The following is a 13,189-nucleotide window of genomic DNA, read 5'->3' on the forward strand; positions in this document are numbered from 1 at the left end:
TTCCTCAAATTTCTTTAGCACTTCTTGAGCAGTGGAACCAAATAACTTTTGCTTTTCCAGTGGAGCATCCAAAAGCTTAGCTTTAACATGGTCTGGTAGAGATTGTTCCTTCAGCCAAGCATGCCTACGTATGACAACACCCATCACTGCTGACCTACATGAAGCTTCCAATGCATCATAACCACACTGCAAGAAATGGTTGCTAACCTGCTGGGAGTTATGTACCAGATCCTGAAGGGATTTACGGTCAAGGGGTTCAGTAGAAGACAGTTTCTTATGCATTTCTTCTAACAAATACTCTTGGTACTGTATCATATGAAATTGACAATTTAATGCCCTCATACCAAGAGTGGCAGAAGTATACACTTTTTTACCCCATCTCTCTAAAGCCCTGGACTCCTTTGCAGAGAGGAGTGGGTTTTTAGTAGTAACAGCTGCAACCCCTTTAGGGCCCTGTGAAATAGTTTCAGGATCAGCAGAGTGGGCCTTGTAAAGAAAATGATGTGTGTCCGGGACCTTGTAATACCTATCGGGCTTAACAGGGGCCGGAGGCAGAGTGTCAGGGGTCATACTAGAGTCCGAATACACATCATCAATGACATTTAAAACAGGAGGAATAGCCAAAGGTGTATGCTGATGTAAATGAAGAAAAGTTCTTAGTCTTTTCCTGGAATCAGAATATTCCTGGCCCTGCCATTTGAAATGCTCTCTCATAGTGTGAAGGGTCTCCCCAAAGGAAAGCTCTTCAGGAGGGGAGGCCGAGGGGATAGATTCCCTCTGCATCCGAATCCTCGTAGGCTGAATAAGCCTCCTCCTGGTAGTCCAAGTGATCCGAGCCATCAGAGGCCTCCTCTGAGGAAAGGGGATCCACCCTGGGCCTTTTGTCTAGAGGAGGTTGGGAGCCCCTGTCCGGATGGTGCTAATAGCCCCTGATTAAAGAGATAAGGTCCTCTACTAAGGTAAGAATCTGTGAACTAGAAGAGGGTCCCTGAGGAATAACCCTGGGAGGCATGGCTTTAGTGTGTGTTGCAGCTTTAGCCCTGGTGAAAGCCTTAATAGACATGGATGCAGGAGGCCTGGCTGCACCACATGCTGGTGTAGCTTTGTCTAAAGGTATGGTGTCGGAAGATTCCAATACACCAGTTTCTGAAGGCAATTCTGTAACCGACTCGGAAGGAGCCTCCGGGGCCGAGGCTGTCGGTAGTATTGTTTCAGGGTTTGGAAGTTCCAAGGACTCTGTATCAGCCGAGACAGAGGCACTCGCGGTAGGCCTAGCCGCGGTTTCAGCCGAAACCGCGGCCCGCGTGTGTCGGTCCTTTGTCTTTCCGTTTCTTAATTAAATGTGATGTCGGGGTTTCCGACGGCATTTTGTATGAAAAACTAGCCCCAAAAAACTCTTCTGCGAACTCCGACCGACGTCTAAGAGTGCGTCGGTTGAAGGAAGCGCAGGCTGAACAGGCCGAGACGTCGTGGTCTGGGCCTAAGCAGGGAAGACAGTAAGAGTGGAAATCCTTATGAGGTATTTGTTTCCCACAAGTTAAACAATTATTAACTTTATCTGACATCGGCTGAGACAAGAGAGAGTCCCCAACGGTGTACTTAGCTTTTGAAGTCTTCGGATAGCGAATTTATAGGAGCTGGCCGACCGGCACTTGCGAACTGCTTCTGCTTCGGGCACCACGCGGCAAGAAAGACTGAGGAAGATGGCGTCGGCTGACGCTTTTATACCCCAGGCGCTCTGACGTCGGGGAAGGGGCGACATCAGCCGACGCCGGACCCAGACTTTGGAATCCGGCCGACCGAAGGGCTGCCTGAGGCAGGACAACCCATATGTGATGACTGCAGATGCATCCTTGAAGGACATCAGCAAATCTGTATCTGGAAGACTAGTTACAGGAAAGGTAGGAAACAGGCTTACAGTTTTTTTTTTTTTTTTTTTTTTTTTTATAAACAGAAAAGTAGCAAAAACAGTAGTAAAACAATTCACAGGCAGTGTAAGCTAGCACACTTGAGTATGTACCAATATTAGAACAAACACAGTTTAAAAATGCAATTAAATTAAAAAGGACTAAAAGCAAGTGCAGAAAGAGTTTATTAGGGTAGAATATCATAAAGAGATGGGACTGGGGGAAGTGTCCCAGATCAAATCTACAGTGGGGCGGGCAACTGCAAAAGCCACCAAATTTAAACTAAAAACCAAAAATAGGGAGGGTGGGTGTGATAAAACTGTTTCAACAGAGATCTAAGCAACAACTAACAGTACAAACTTTAAAACCAAAAAAAATATACTCAGCTCTGTATATTTGCATTTCAGTCCAGAGCAGTGAGACAACAGTTTAAACAGAGATCTAAGCAACAATTAAACTCTATAACCAAAAAAATATATATATATATATATATATATATTATATATATATATATCTATATATATATATACACTCAGCTCTGTATATTTGCATAGTCTGGAAGGCAGTCTCTCAGAACACAGGTTCCAGCAATTTTGAAATAGCTTCTCATGAAAAATTTCATACTCGGCCAGTAATTACTACACATTCAGCACTCAATTTAATCTTTGATTTCTGCAGTTTTATCAGCTTATCTTAATAGCTACTTAAATCTTCTATTTAATTTCCAGCCATTTTTTTTATTTGGCTTTATATCTTGAAATATTCCTACAGCATCCCATTTATTATGAACAGCCCTGAGTGTACATGATTTAATTTTTCCTCTGAATTACTTACTGTAAGCCACTTCTTGTGCTAAAGCTGAAATATGAAATGCTTTGCTTTTTGCTAAAACAGCTAACAAGATTCTTCTCAGCAACAGCTTTTAAACCTGTTGATTTTCACTTACTTTCTCCAAACTTCTTCTTGCTGGCATCCAGACAATGTAATTACTTGTCAGCAAACTGACCTGTACTCACACCGATAAATTTTACTGGCTTTTTAACAACCTGTCACTTTTCACACTGGGAGAGTTCTAATTAGCTTGTTAACTCAGCTTACAGGCATCTTAGAAGTCTCCTATTCTGACACAAAAGTTGGGGGGAAACGTATGGTAGGAACCAAGATAATCAGTCCTTGGAGCAGAGATCAAAGAATTGAATTGCATATACATAGTAAGGACCTACTAAATTTAATGCTTCTCACTGCCCAAAATAATCAGGAAAATGGAAATAAGAATGTATACCCATTGTAACAACCATTTTGAATATTGCTAAGATGATAAAAAAAATGGAAAAAGGTTTCATAGAAAAATGCAAACTGTGGAAACAATACATTCAGAATAATGTTCAGGTGGAAGAGCAGTTTACGGGAAGGAAGGAATTCAATAAATTATACAACGGCTGAAGTGAATCAAATTATGTAGAGTGAATAAAACATTAAAGACGACACTTGTATATGCATGACAATAAGTCAAACACCATTCAAACTGCAGTTTCTCAATTAAACCAGCCCATCCACTGATTATTTACATTCTCTATGCATGTTTAATTTATCTCATCTTTTTAGAAATTTTAAGAGTTTTATTTTCTTATACTAAAAGGTGAACAGAAAACTTCTAACAATCAATAATTCTGCAGCATGGCTGTTAAGCATGCTTCAACCTAAAAATAAATGCAGTGTTGTACAGACTGTTGAAGACTGCATGAAGTTTTTTTTTATTCTTCTGCAGTTAAGTCTAGAAAAAGCAGCAAAACGGCATTCAACTTTTCCCAAACAGAACAAATAAGCATGAAGTACTAAGAGGAAAAAAGAAAAGAGGACAGAACAGCTCCTGCTATTATACCCACCACCTTTCTTTCCAATCCTGGACTCTATGACTCTTTCAATTGTCTCGCTTTCCTCCTGATCTTCCTCGATGGCTTCTGCAGACATTTCAATCAAATCATCAGATTCCGTTTCAAAATCATCATCCTCTTTGTAGCTAGGAATGGGAGTACAATGACGCTTTAGTCATTTAAAAAATCAACTGTAGTTTTCCACAATAACCCTATCAGATATAAAATACCCCTCACAAACAGTAAAACCATAAGTGCCAGAGGCCATTATCATGCTGTTATCAGAAACCATTCAGGTGTCCTTATGTCCCAAAATGCCAACAACTGGAACAGGAACAGCTATGATAGGAACTTAATATATCAGCAAATTATCCTTCTGCAATAGGTCACAGATGAAATTTCTTTTTCTGCAATCCTAACCTTAGTACAACATTAACATTCTGAAGTTCCCATCTTTAGAGCTGCATGTTGGTAGCATTGTTGCCTCACAGCAAAAGGTGCTCCCGTTTGATTCTACGCTGGAGCGCAGGGAGTGCCTTCTGTGTGGAGTCTGCATGTCCTCCCCGCGGTTGTGTGGCATTCGAAAGACATGCGTAAATGGGCATGCCTTCGTTGAAGGTTGAACGTCGAGCTGGCAACCTCTGCCTTCGTAAAAATCTACTGCCAATCATTAGCGGCCCGGGAAAAGACAAACAGTTGGGTTGAGGCTGATCAATCTTGTGCAAAACAGCTACAATACAGTACTGAATGAAAGACTAACAAAAGTAAAACTGGCAATTTTTTTTTCCGAGGAAGGGGGGTGACAAGTCACATCTGAAACCAATATAATTAACTTAAGTGTTCACTTGACCTTAGGGTCAAGGGAAATCTTTTAAGGTTCCATGTCAACCCACATTCTGGCACTTAACAACACTGGGCTGTCTTGCACTAGTCCAGTTACACTACCCACAGGCATGTAGTTCCCATAAGCACAGCAAATGACAAGGCATTACCTGGAGAGCTAGTGTGTGCCCAGTAACGGTACCCCCACTCTTCAACATCTATAAAACAAATTAACCAACATGTAAATGCAACCAAGAATGTAAAATGTACACTTGCTCAACTTACAGGAAAATCTATCCAATGAAAATGGACAGAAAGACTGTTCAAGCACAAGAGGATGAGAAGGATGGTTTAAAAAAAAATTGCCAACCATCAGGTGCTAGATACACCTGTCTTGAAGGTTGTCTACCATGACATGAGACACTATTAGGAAGAACCACATACAGTATCCTGAAAACCTCACTGGGCAACAAGATTCACACAGGTCTAAAGCAAAAAGTTTAGACAGTGAATATATAACAAGTACAGTTGTGTACACTTACCATAAATGTAGATGTCTGAGTGTATTCACTGTTGCAGTCATTACATTTGGGTAATCCTGCTGGCAGGTTGCCCTCAGCCGGCTTGAATTCCAAAATCTTGGGTCCTGCATCGGCTGCTGTCACCCCTTCCCTGACATCAGGTCATCAAAGGTATAAAAGAAGAAGCAGACACCATTTTCTTTAGTTTTTCTTGCCCCAGATGTCAGGTGCCCCCAAAAGGCTAGCCAAAATATATCTAAATACATGTATACCAATGAATGCATCAGTATAAATTTTACCTTCATTTATAAGCAAATACACCACAAAGGTTGTATAAATCAGAGAAGAAAAGATAAGATCCATAGACAAAAAGGGGGATGGAGGGTGGGTAACCTGGCCTGCAACAGTGAATACACTCGAACATCTACATTTATGGTAAGTATACACAACTGTACTATGTTCTTCGTGTTTCACTGTTGCAGTCATTACATTTGGGTAGAGTCCCAAAGCTAAGGTTGGGGAGGCTGGGTTTACACAGCAGAAGGGGAGGCTATGAGGCCCTGCAAAATTGCAGTGGCAAAGCCTGCCCTGGATTTAGAGTAGAGAGGCAGATGATAATGCTTTGTAAAGGTGTGCACCTAACTCCAAGTGACTGCTTCTAAAATCTCCCTGGTTGGTACTCCCCTGAGAAAGGCTGCAGAAGTGGCTGCAGCTCTGGTGGAATGTGGCCTAATGCCCATTGGGACTGGCTTGCCATGGTATAAGTAGCAAAAACGAATGCAGTGACCCACCCACTTTGAAATGGTCTGTTTTGAGACAGCCATTCCTTGTAAACCTGTGGCATATGCCACCAGTAACTGATCCGTCTTTCTGAAAGCTTTGGTTCTGTCCAAGTAGAATCTAAGCTGTGTACGTCCAAAGAGTGCAGAATTCTCTCTCCCTTGTTATGTGGCTTTGGGAAGAAAGTTGGTAGATGAATAGTTTGGTTAAGGGCCACACTGGAAACCACTTGAGGCATAAACGTTGGGTTTGTCCTCAGGGGGATCCTGTCTGGATGAAAAATTATAAAAAAGTTCCCCAGCCATGAGAGCTTGTAGCTCTGAAACTCATCTTGCAGAAGTAATTGCTAGGAGCAGAGCTGTTTTCCCAGATAAAAACTTTATATCAGCAGTAGAAGCTGGTTCAAAAGGAAGCAGGGTGAGCTTTTCCAAGACATAGCTGAGGTCCCATGCAGGTATTGGTAATCTCCTTGGAGGCCTTAATTTTTTTTTTTTGCCCCTCTGAGGTACTGTTTTAATAATGGATGAGAAAAAAGTATTGTATCCTCAGTATTGTAGTGAGCCGAAATGGCTGAGGAATGAATTTTGATTGATGAAAAAGATAGGCTTTTGTCCAACATCTCAGTTAAGTACTGCAATATCTGAGGAATATTTGGGACCTCTGCATCAATTCCTTTTGTGTGGTTCCAAGCACAGAATCTCTTCCATTTTCCAGCATGAGACGTTTTAGTACTAGGCCTTTCTGGCTTCCAAGATGACATCCATCACTGCTTTGCTGAGGGATGTATTTTGTATGGCTACATTATCCTCCATGCTGCCAAGTTTAATGGAGTTGGCTGTGCAGGATCTGATTGTTTTGTTGGGACAGCAATGAGGTATTTGAAGTAAAGTCCAACCTGGTACAGAGACAAGTTCCTTAAGATTGGATACCACTACTGGCGTGGAGAGTCTGGGGCAATCAGTATCATCTTTGACTTCTCCTGTCTGACCTTTTGGAGTACCGTGGGGAGGAGGGGTAGGGGTGGAAAAGCATATACTCTCAGGTTTTCCCAGCTGAAAGAAAGGGCATCCACTTTCCATGCTCGTCTGTGGAAAATCCTTGTGCAGAATCTCTGTAATTGATGATTGTGAGGGGAAGCAAACAGATCTATGTCTGGACATCCCCATGTCCTTGTTATCATGCTGAAGATTTGAGGATCCAGTTTCCATTCGTGGGGATCCATAAGGTTTCTGCTTAGTTCCTCTGCCAGAGTATTTTTCTTTCCTGGCAGCAACTGTGCCTGCAGATGTATTTGTTAAGTCAAAGCTGTGTCCTACAGAGTCATAGCTAGTCTGCAAAGGAGGTAAGAATGTGTGCCCCCCTGCTTGTTTATATACCACATGACCATGGTGTTGTCTGTCTTTATCAGTAATTGTGCTGGATGAAATAGGTACTTGAAGGCTGTCAGGGCATTTTGAACAGCTAGCATCTCTTTTTGATTGAAATGTAGATGTAATTGACTTGAAGACCATATTCCTTGAATGCAATCTTCCTTCCATGTGTGCCCCCCAGGCATACTCTGATGCATCCGTTGTTATTGTCTGCCTGGCTGGTGTTAGTGTGAATGGCTGTCCCTTGTTCTCATGACAAAGCCTTTGCCCACCATCAAAACTCCTGTTGTAGGCAGGGAATTAGATTTATGATTGTTTACAGGGTGTGACCATTTTGATTCCAAACACTTTTTAGGTACCATTGAAGTTCTCTCATATGCAGTCTTGCATATGGAATTAGTAGGATGCAGGATGCCATTAAGCCCAAAGCCTGCAGAATTTTTCTTGCAGATAACTGGGCCTTTGTTGCCAACATTTTGAAATAGGTAGTCAGTAGCCGTTGTTTGTCTGGTGTGTGATAAGCCATCTGGGCAGTTGTATTTAAGCTTGCAGCCAGGAATATTATCTCTTGAGAGGGTACTAGGTTTGATTTCTCTTTGCTGACTGTGTACCCTAGGCATGTTAACAGCCTTTTCACAAATGCCAGATGTTGAAGAAGAGTGACTCTGTCCTCTGCTTGAACCAGGCAGTCATCCAAATAAGGATATAGTTGTATTCCTCTTATCTGCAGAATGCAATTACTGGTGCCAGGCACTTTGTAAAGACCCTGGGCACAGTAGATAAGCCAAAGGGCAGTACAGAGAATTGGTAGTGCATTGAACCAGCCTTGAATCTGAGGTATCTTCCGCATGATTGTCTGATTGGGACATGCAGGTATGCTTCTTTTAGGTCCAGAATCACCAGCCAGGCCTTCTTGCCCAGCATGGGCAGTAGCTGCTGCATAGTTAACATTTTGAATTTTGTAATATCCAGGTATGTATTCAGAATAGATAAGTCCAGTATCGTCCTCCAGGCCTTGTCTTTTCTGGGTACCAGGAATAGTCTTGAATAAAAGCCCTGCCCCAATTCTCTCTCTGGTACTTGTTGAATGGCCCTCATGTCCATGAGGGATGACACTTGTCTTTGAGCCTCTGCCTATTGATTTTTTTGGCAGATCTGGCCAGTGCTTTGCCTTGGGCTGAGTATGGAAATGGAACTTGTAGCCTTGAGACACAATATTTAGAACCCACCTGTCTTGGGTTATCAAATACCAATTTTGTGCAAAAAGAGCTAGTTTTCCCCCTAAGGGAGCTGCTAACAGATAAGTACTTGGTGTGGGCAGTGGAAAGTCATTGTGATTGTTTTCTGAAGGCTTGAGATTTTTCTCCTCCTCCCTTGGAGGTAGAGGCTCCCCACTGCTTAGATCTGTAGTAAGTTTGGGACTGAGGTCTACCCCTGGGGCGTCTAGACCTGTCCTTTTGCGATCTGTCTGACATTGCAAAGGACCAATTCTTAGTGGGCCAGTGCCTGCTAAACCTAGGTGGCTGAACCTGCAAGAAATCTTTAACAGTTTGCATAGATTTAGCTTTATCCTCCATTTTCTTTAAAACCTCTTCTGCCTTGGCACCAAACAAATTTTCAGGCTGTAAAGGTGCATCCAGTAATTTTGCTTTAACATGATCAGGTAGATTTTGTTCCATTAACCAAGCATGTCGCCCAATAACGGCACTAGTAACTGCGGCCCTGCAAGAGGCCTCCAGAGAATCAAAACCACATTGCAAAGTACGTTTTCCAACTTGTTCAGCTGCATGCAATAAATCCTGCATTTCCTTATTTTATGCACTTTCAGAAGTGGACATTTTTTGTTTAAGCAACCCCATGAGGTGTTGTTGGAATTTAATCATATGAAACTGATAATTTAATGCCCTAATGGCCAAGGTTGTGGAAGTGTAAACTTTCTTTCCCCATTTATCAAAGGCCCTCGAATCCCTGTCAGAGGGGTTAGGATTTTTGGCAGGGGAGGCCTTAACACTTTTAGGGCCCTGTGAAACTGTTTCAGGGTCAGCAACTGGGTTCTTAAAAAGAAATTTGTGTGAATCAGGGACCCTGTAATATTGGTCAGGCTTAACAGGGGCTGGAGGTAGGGAGTCAGGGGATAGACAAGACTCCGAAAAAACATCATCCACAATGTCCAATACAGGAGGGATGGCCAGGGGCCTGTGCTGGGGTAGTAGAAGGAAATCTCGGAGTCTCTTTTTGGAGTCTGAGAAGTACTGGCCTTCCCAATGAAAATGCTCCCTCATGGAGTGTAAGGTTTCCCCAAAGGAATAATCCTCAGGAGGAGAAGTTGAAGGAATGGATTCCTCAGCATCAGAGTCCTCAAAGGGGGGTAAGGAGTATCCCTGATCAGAAGAAGCAGAAGAAATAGAAGCCTGATCAGAATCATAATCCAGGTCTTGCCTAGGCCTCTTATCTGGAGGGGGATGGGAACCCCTGGTCAAGGTAATTAGGTCTTCGGCCATCTTAAGCATCTGTTTTTTAGGCATTGAGGCCTGTCCACTTTGTCTCTTTTCCTTGGGTGATGCTTTAGCTTTAGATTTAGAAGAAGATTTCACATAAAAATGCTTAGGTCTGAATACACCCTCAGAAGCCGGTACCTGCTCAGCGGCTCCGGACCCAACTGAAGGATTAATTTCCGAGGCACCAATACCTAGAGCCATTTGCTGTGAGGCAGACTCCACGTGGGTTTCAGTAGTGGCCAGGGACTCTAAGGTAGCGGGCATCAGGGGCTGCGAAAGCACCTCACTGAGAACCGGCACACCGGTGACTAGCTTAGGAGCCGTTCCGTCGTCCGGTTTGGGCCTCAGTTGCCTTTCTCGGTCTTTTTCTTTGCGTTTTTTTGTACACTGCAGTAGTCAGATGGCTATCTGACGACATTTATGGATAATTAAAACTTTTGCCAAAGTAATGCTGTGCAAAACTGTATCTACGCTTAATAGTGCATTTGTTAAATCTAGCACAAAACTGACAACCAGCAACGTCGTGATCAGGGCCTAGGCAAGGAATACAGTAAAAATGAAAGTCCTTATGAGGTATTTGCTTCCCACAAGAAATACAATTATTAACTTTTTCTGACATCGGTCTGGAACAAGAAAAGAAAAGAGGTTTCCCCAATGGGGTACTTAGCTTTATTGAAGACTTAAGTCTGAAATTTGAACACGAAAATCTCAGGAGTCGGCCAACCGGCACTTGAGAAAGTACAGTTGTGTATACTTACCATAAATGTAGATGTTTGAGTGTCTTAACTGTTGCAGTCATGACTGTGGGGTTCTCCCCTGCCGGCAGGCAGTCCTCGGTCGGCCAGAATCCCAAAGTCTGGGTCCGGTGTCGGCTGTTCAGCCATGCTCCCTGACGTCAGAGCGCCAGGAGTACAAAGCTGACAGCCGACGCCATGTTCTCCAGTTTTTCTTGCCCCAGATGTCAGAAGTTCCAAAATGAGTAAGGTCCCATACCCTTTGCAAATACACCTCAGAAGAAGGGAGAAAAAAGGAACCACACAAAAGAAAAAATAAGAGGGGACAGGAGGGAGGGAAACCCAGACTGCAACAGTGAAGACACTCGAACATCTGCATTCATGGTAAGTGTACACAACTGTACTATGTTCATCGTGTTTCACTGTTGAAGTCATGACTGTAGGGTAGAATCCCAAAGCAGAATGAAAGGGAGCTGGTCATAAAGTAGAGGGGGCGGCTATAAGACCCTGCAAGACTGCAGAAGCAAAGCCTGCCCTAGACTTAGAGTAGAGAGGTAGATTGCAGTGCTTGGAAAAAGTATGCACTGAACTCCAAGTTGCAGCTTCCAAAATGTCTTTGGTAGGAACTCCCCTGAGGAAGGCAGCTGAAGTGGCAGCAGCTCTGGTAGAGTGAGTCCTTATACTCCCTGGGATTTGCTTTCCATGGTGTGAATAGCAAAATCTGATTCCATGAGCAATCCATTTAGAAATGGTCTGTTTTGAAATGGCTTTACCTTGGGAACTTGAAGCATAAGAAACAAACAATTGCTCTGATTTCCTTATGTCCTTGGTTCTGTCCAGGTAAAAACGTAGTTGTCTGTGTACGTCCAAGGAATGTAAGATCCTTTCCCCTTTATTTTGAGGAGTGGGGAAAAAAGTTGGCAAGTGAATAGTTTCATTTAAAGCCACTTTGGAAACCACCTTAGGCATGAAAGTAGGATTAGTCCTTAAAGACACCCTGTCTTGATGAAAAATAATATAAGGTTCTACAGCCATAAGAGCTTGCAACTCTGAAACTCTCCTGACAGAGGTCAGAGCTAACAGGATAGCTGTCTTCCAAGATAAAAACTTGATGTCACATGTGGCAGCAGGCTCAAAAGGAGGTAAGGTAAGCTTTTCCAAAACATAGTTGAGATCCCAAGCAGGAATGGGAGGAGATCTAGGGGGCCTTAAGTTCTTAGCTCCTCTGAGAAACTGTCTCATGAGCTGGTGGGAAAAGATTGGAGGGTCTGTATTATAATGAGCAGAAAAAGCAGAGGAATGAATCTTTATGGAAGAAAAAGAGAGACCCTTATGTAAGAGGTCTGTCAGGTAAAGTAAAATCTGAGGAATGTTAGGAATAAGAGGATCAGAATCCTGAGCCTGCATCCAGGAACAAAATCTTTTCCATTTTCCTGCATAAGATTTTCTAGTGCTAGGACGTCTGGCTTCTAAAATGACATCCATAACCTGCTTGGGTAGGAGAGAATGATTCAAAGACCCTGATTTAACCAGGCCGCCAGGCTGAGAGTTTTGAGTACAGTTTTGTACCTACCATAAATGTAGATGTTCGAGTGCTAATACAGCTGCAGTAATCACATATGGGTTCTCTGCCGTAAGGCAGGTCCTCGGTCGTCCGAATTCCAAAGTCTTGGTCCAGCATTGGTTGTTGTCGCCTTCTTCCCTGACGTCAGTGCGACAGGGGGTATATGTCACAGCCGACGCCATATTCTTCAGTCTTTCTTGCCCCAGATGTCAGGTGCCCCCAAAAGGAAGGCAATACATAAATAATGCAGCTATACATATATATATATATATATATATATATATATATATATATATATATATATATATATATATTCAAGCAATGCAATGTTATCAAAAAAGAGAAGTTGCAAGCAAATACACCATAGGAGGATAACCCAAAATAGGATGTATGAGGAGAAGTTAGCCACTTATCCTTTATCTAGAGGGGAAGGAGGGAGGGAAACCTGTACTGCAGCTGTATTAGCACTCGAACATCTACATTTATGGTAGGTACAAAACTGTACTATGTTCATCGTGCATACAGCTGCAGTAATCACATATGGGTAGAATCCCAAAGCTACGCACAGGGTGGTAGGCACTAGGTGGAACTGGGATGAGCCAGAATGCCCTGCAACATAGCAGTAGCAAAGCCTGCTCTAGTTTTGGAATATAAAGGCAGGTGGTAGTGTCTGTGAAGGTATGTACAGAACTCCAAGTGGCTGCCTCCAAAATATCTTTGGTAGGAACTCCTCTGAGGAAGGCTGTAGGGGCAGCTACGGCCCTGGTGGAGTGGGGTCTGATGCCTACATGGACAGGTTTCCCATGATAGGAGTAACAGAATCGTATGCAGTGGCCTATCCATTTTGAAATAGTCTGTTTGGTAACAGGCTTTCCTTGAGCTCCTACAGCATAGGACACAAAAAGTTGTTCAGATTTCCTGAAAGGCTTTGTTCTGTCCAAATAATAATGTAGCTGTCTATGGATGTCTAAGGAATGTAGCAGCTTTTCCCCTTTGTTTTGAGGGTAGGGGTAGAAGGTAGGTAAGTGTATGGCTTGATTTAAAGCTACCCTGGATACCACTTCAGGCATAAATGACGGGTTGGTTCGAAGGGAGACCCTGTCCTGATGGAAGATGAAA

The 13,189-nt window shown here is 43.0% G+C and overlaps 1 protein-coding gene across 3 annotated transcripts in view; it reads right to left on the reverse strand.

The window, feature by feature from the left end:
- The window catches only part of CHD2 (chromodomain helicase DNA binding protein 2), a 3,702,317-nt gene that overhangs the window by 3,104,967 nt on the left and 584,161 nt on the right, over nt 1-13,189 (reverse strand). For all 3 annotated transcript variants that reach the window (XM_044078379.1, XM_044078380.1, XM_044078378.1), the window contains one exon: nt 3,794-3,927. In XM_044078379.1, coding sequence (XP_043934314.1) covers nt 3,794-3,927 — 134 coding nt within the window. The remainder of the gene's footprint in view (nt 1-3,793; nt 3,928-13,189) is intronic.

Source organism: Protopterus annectens, chromosome 7.part0 (assembly GCF_019279795.1).
Source record: "Protopterus annectens isolate FY-2018-M chromosome 7.part0, PAN1.0, whole genome shotgun sequence".
In the NCBI taxonomy this organism is placed as follows: Eukaryota; Metazoa; Chordata; order Ceratodontiformes; family Protopteridae; genus Protopterus; species Protopterus annectens.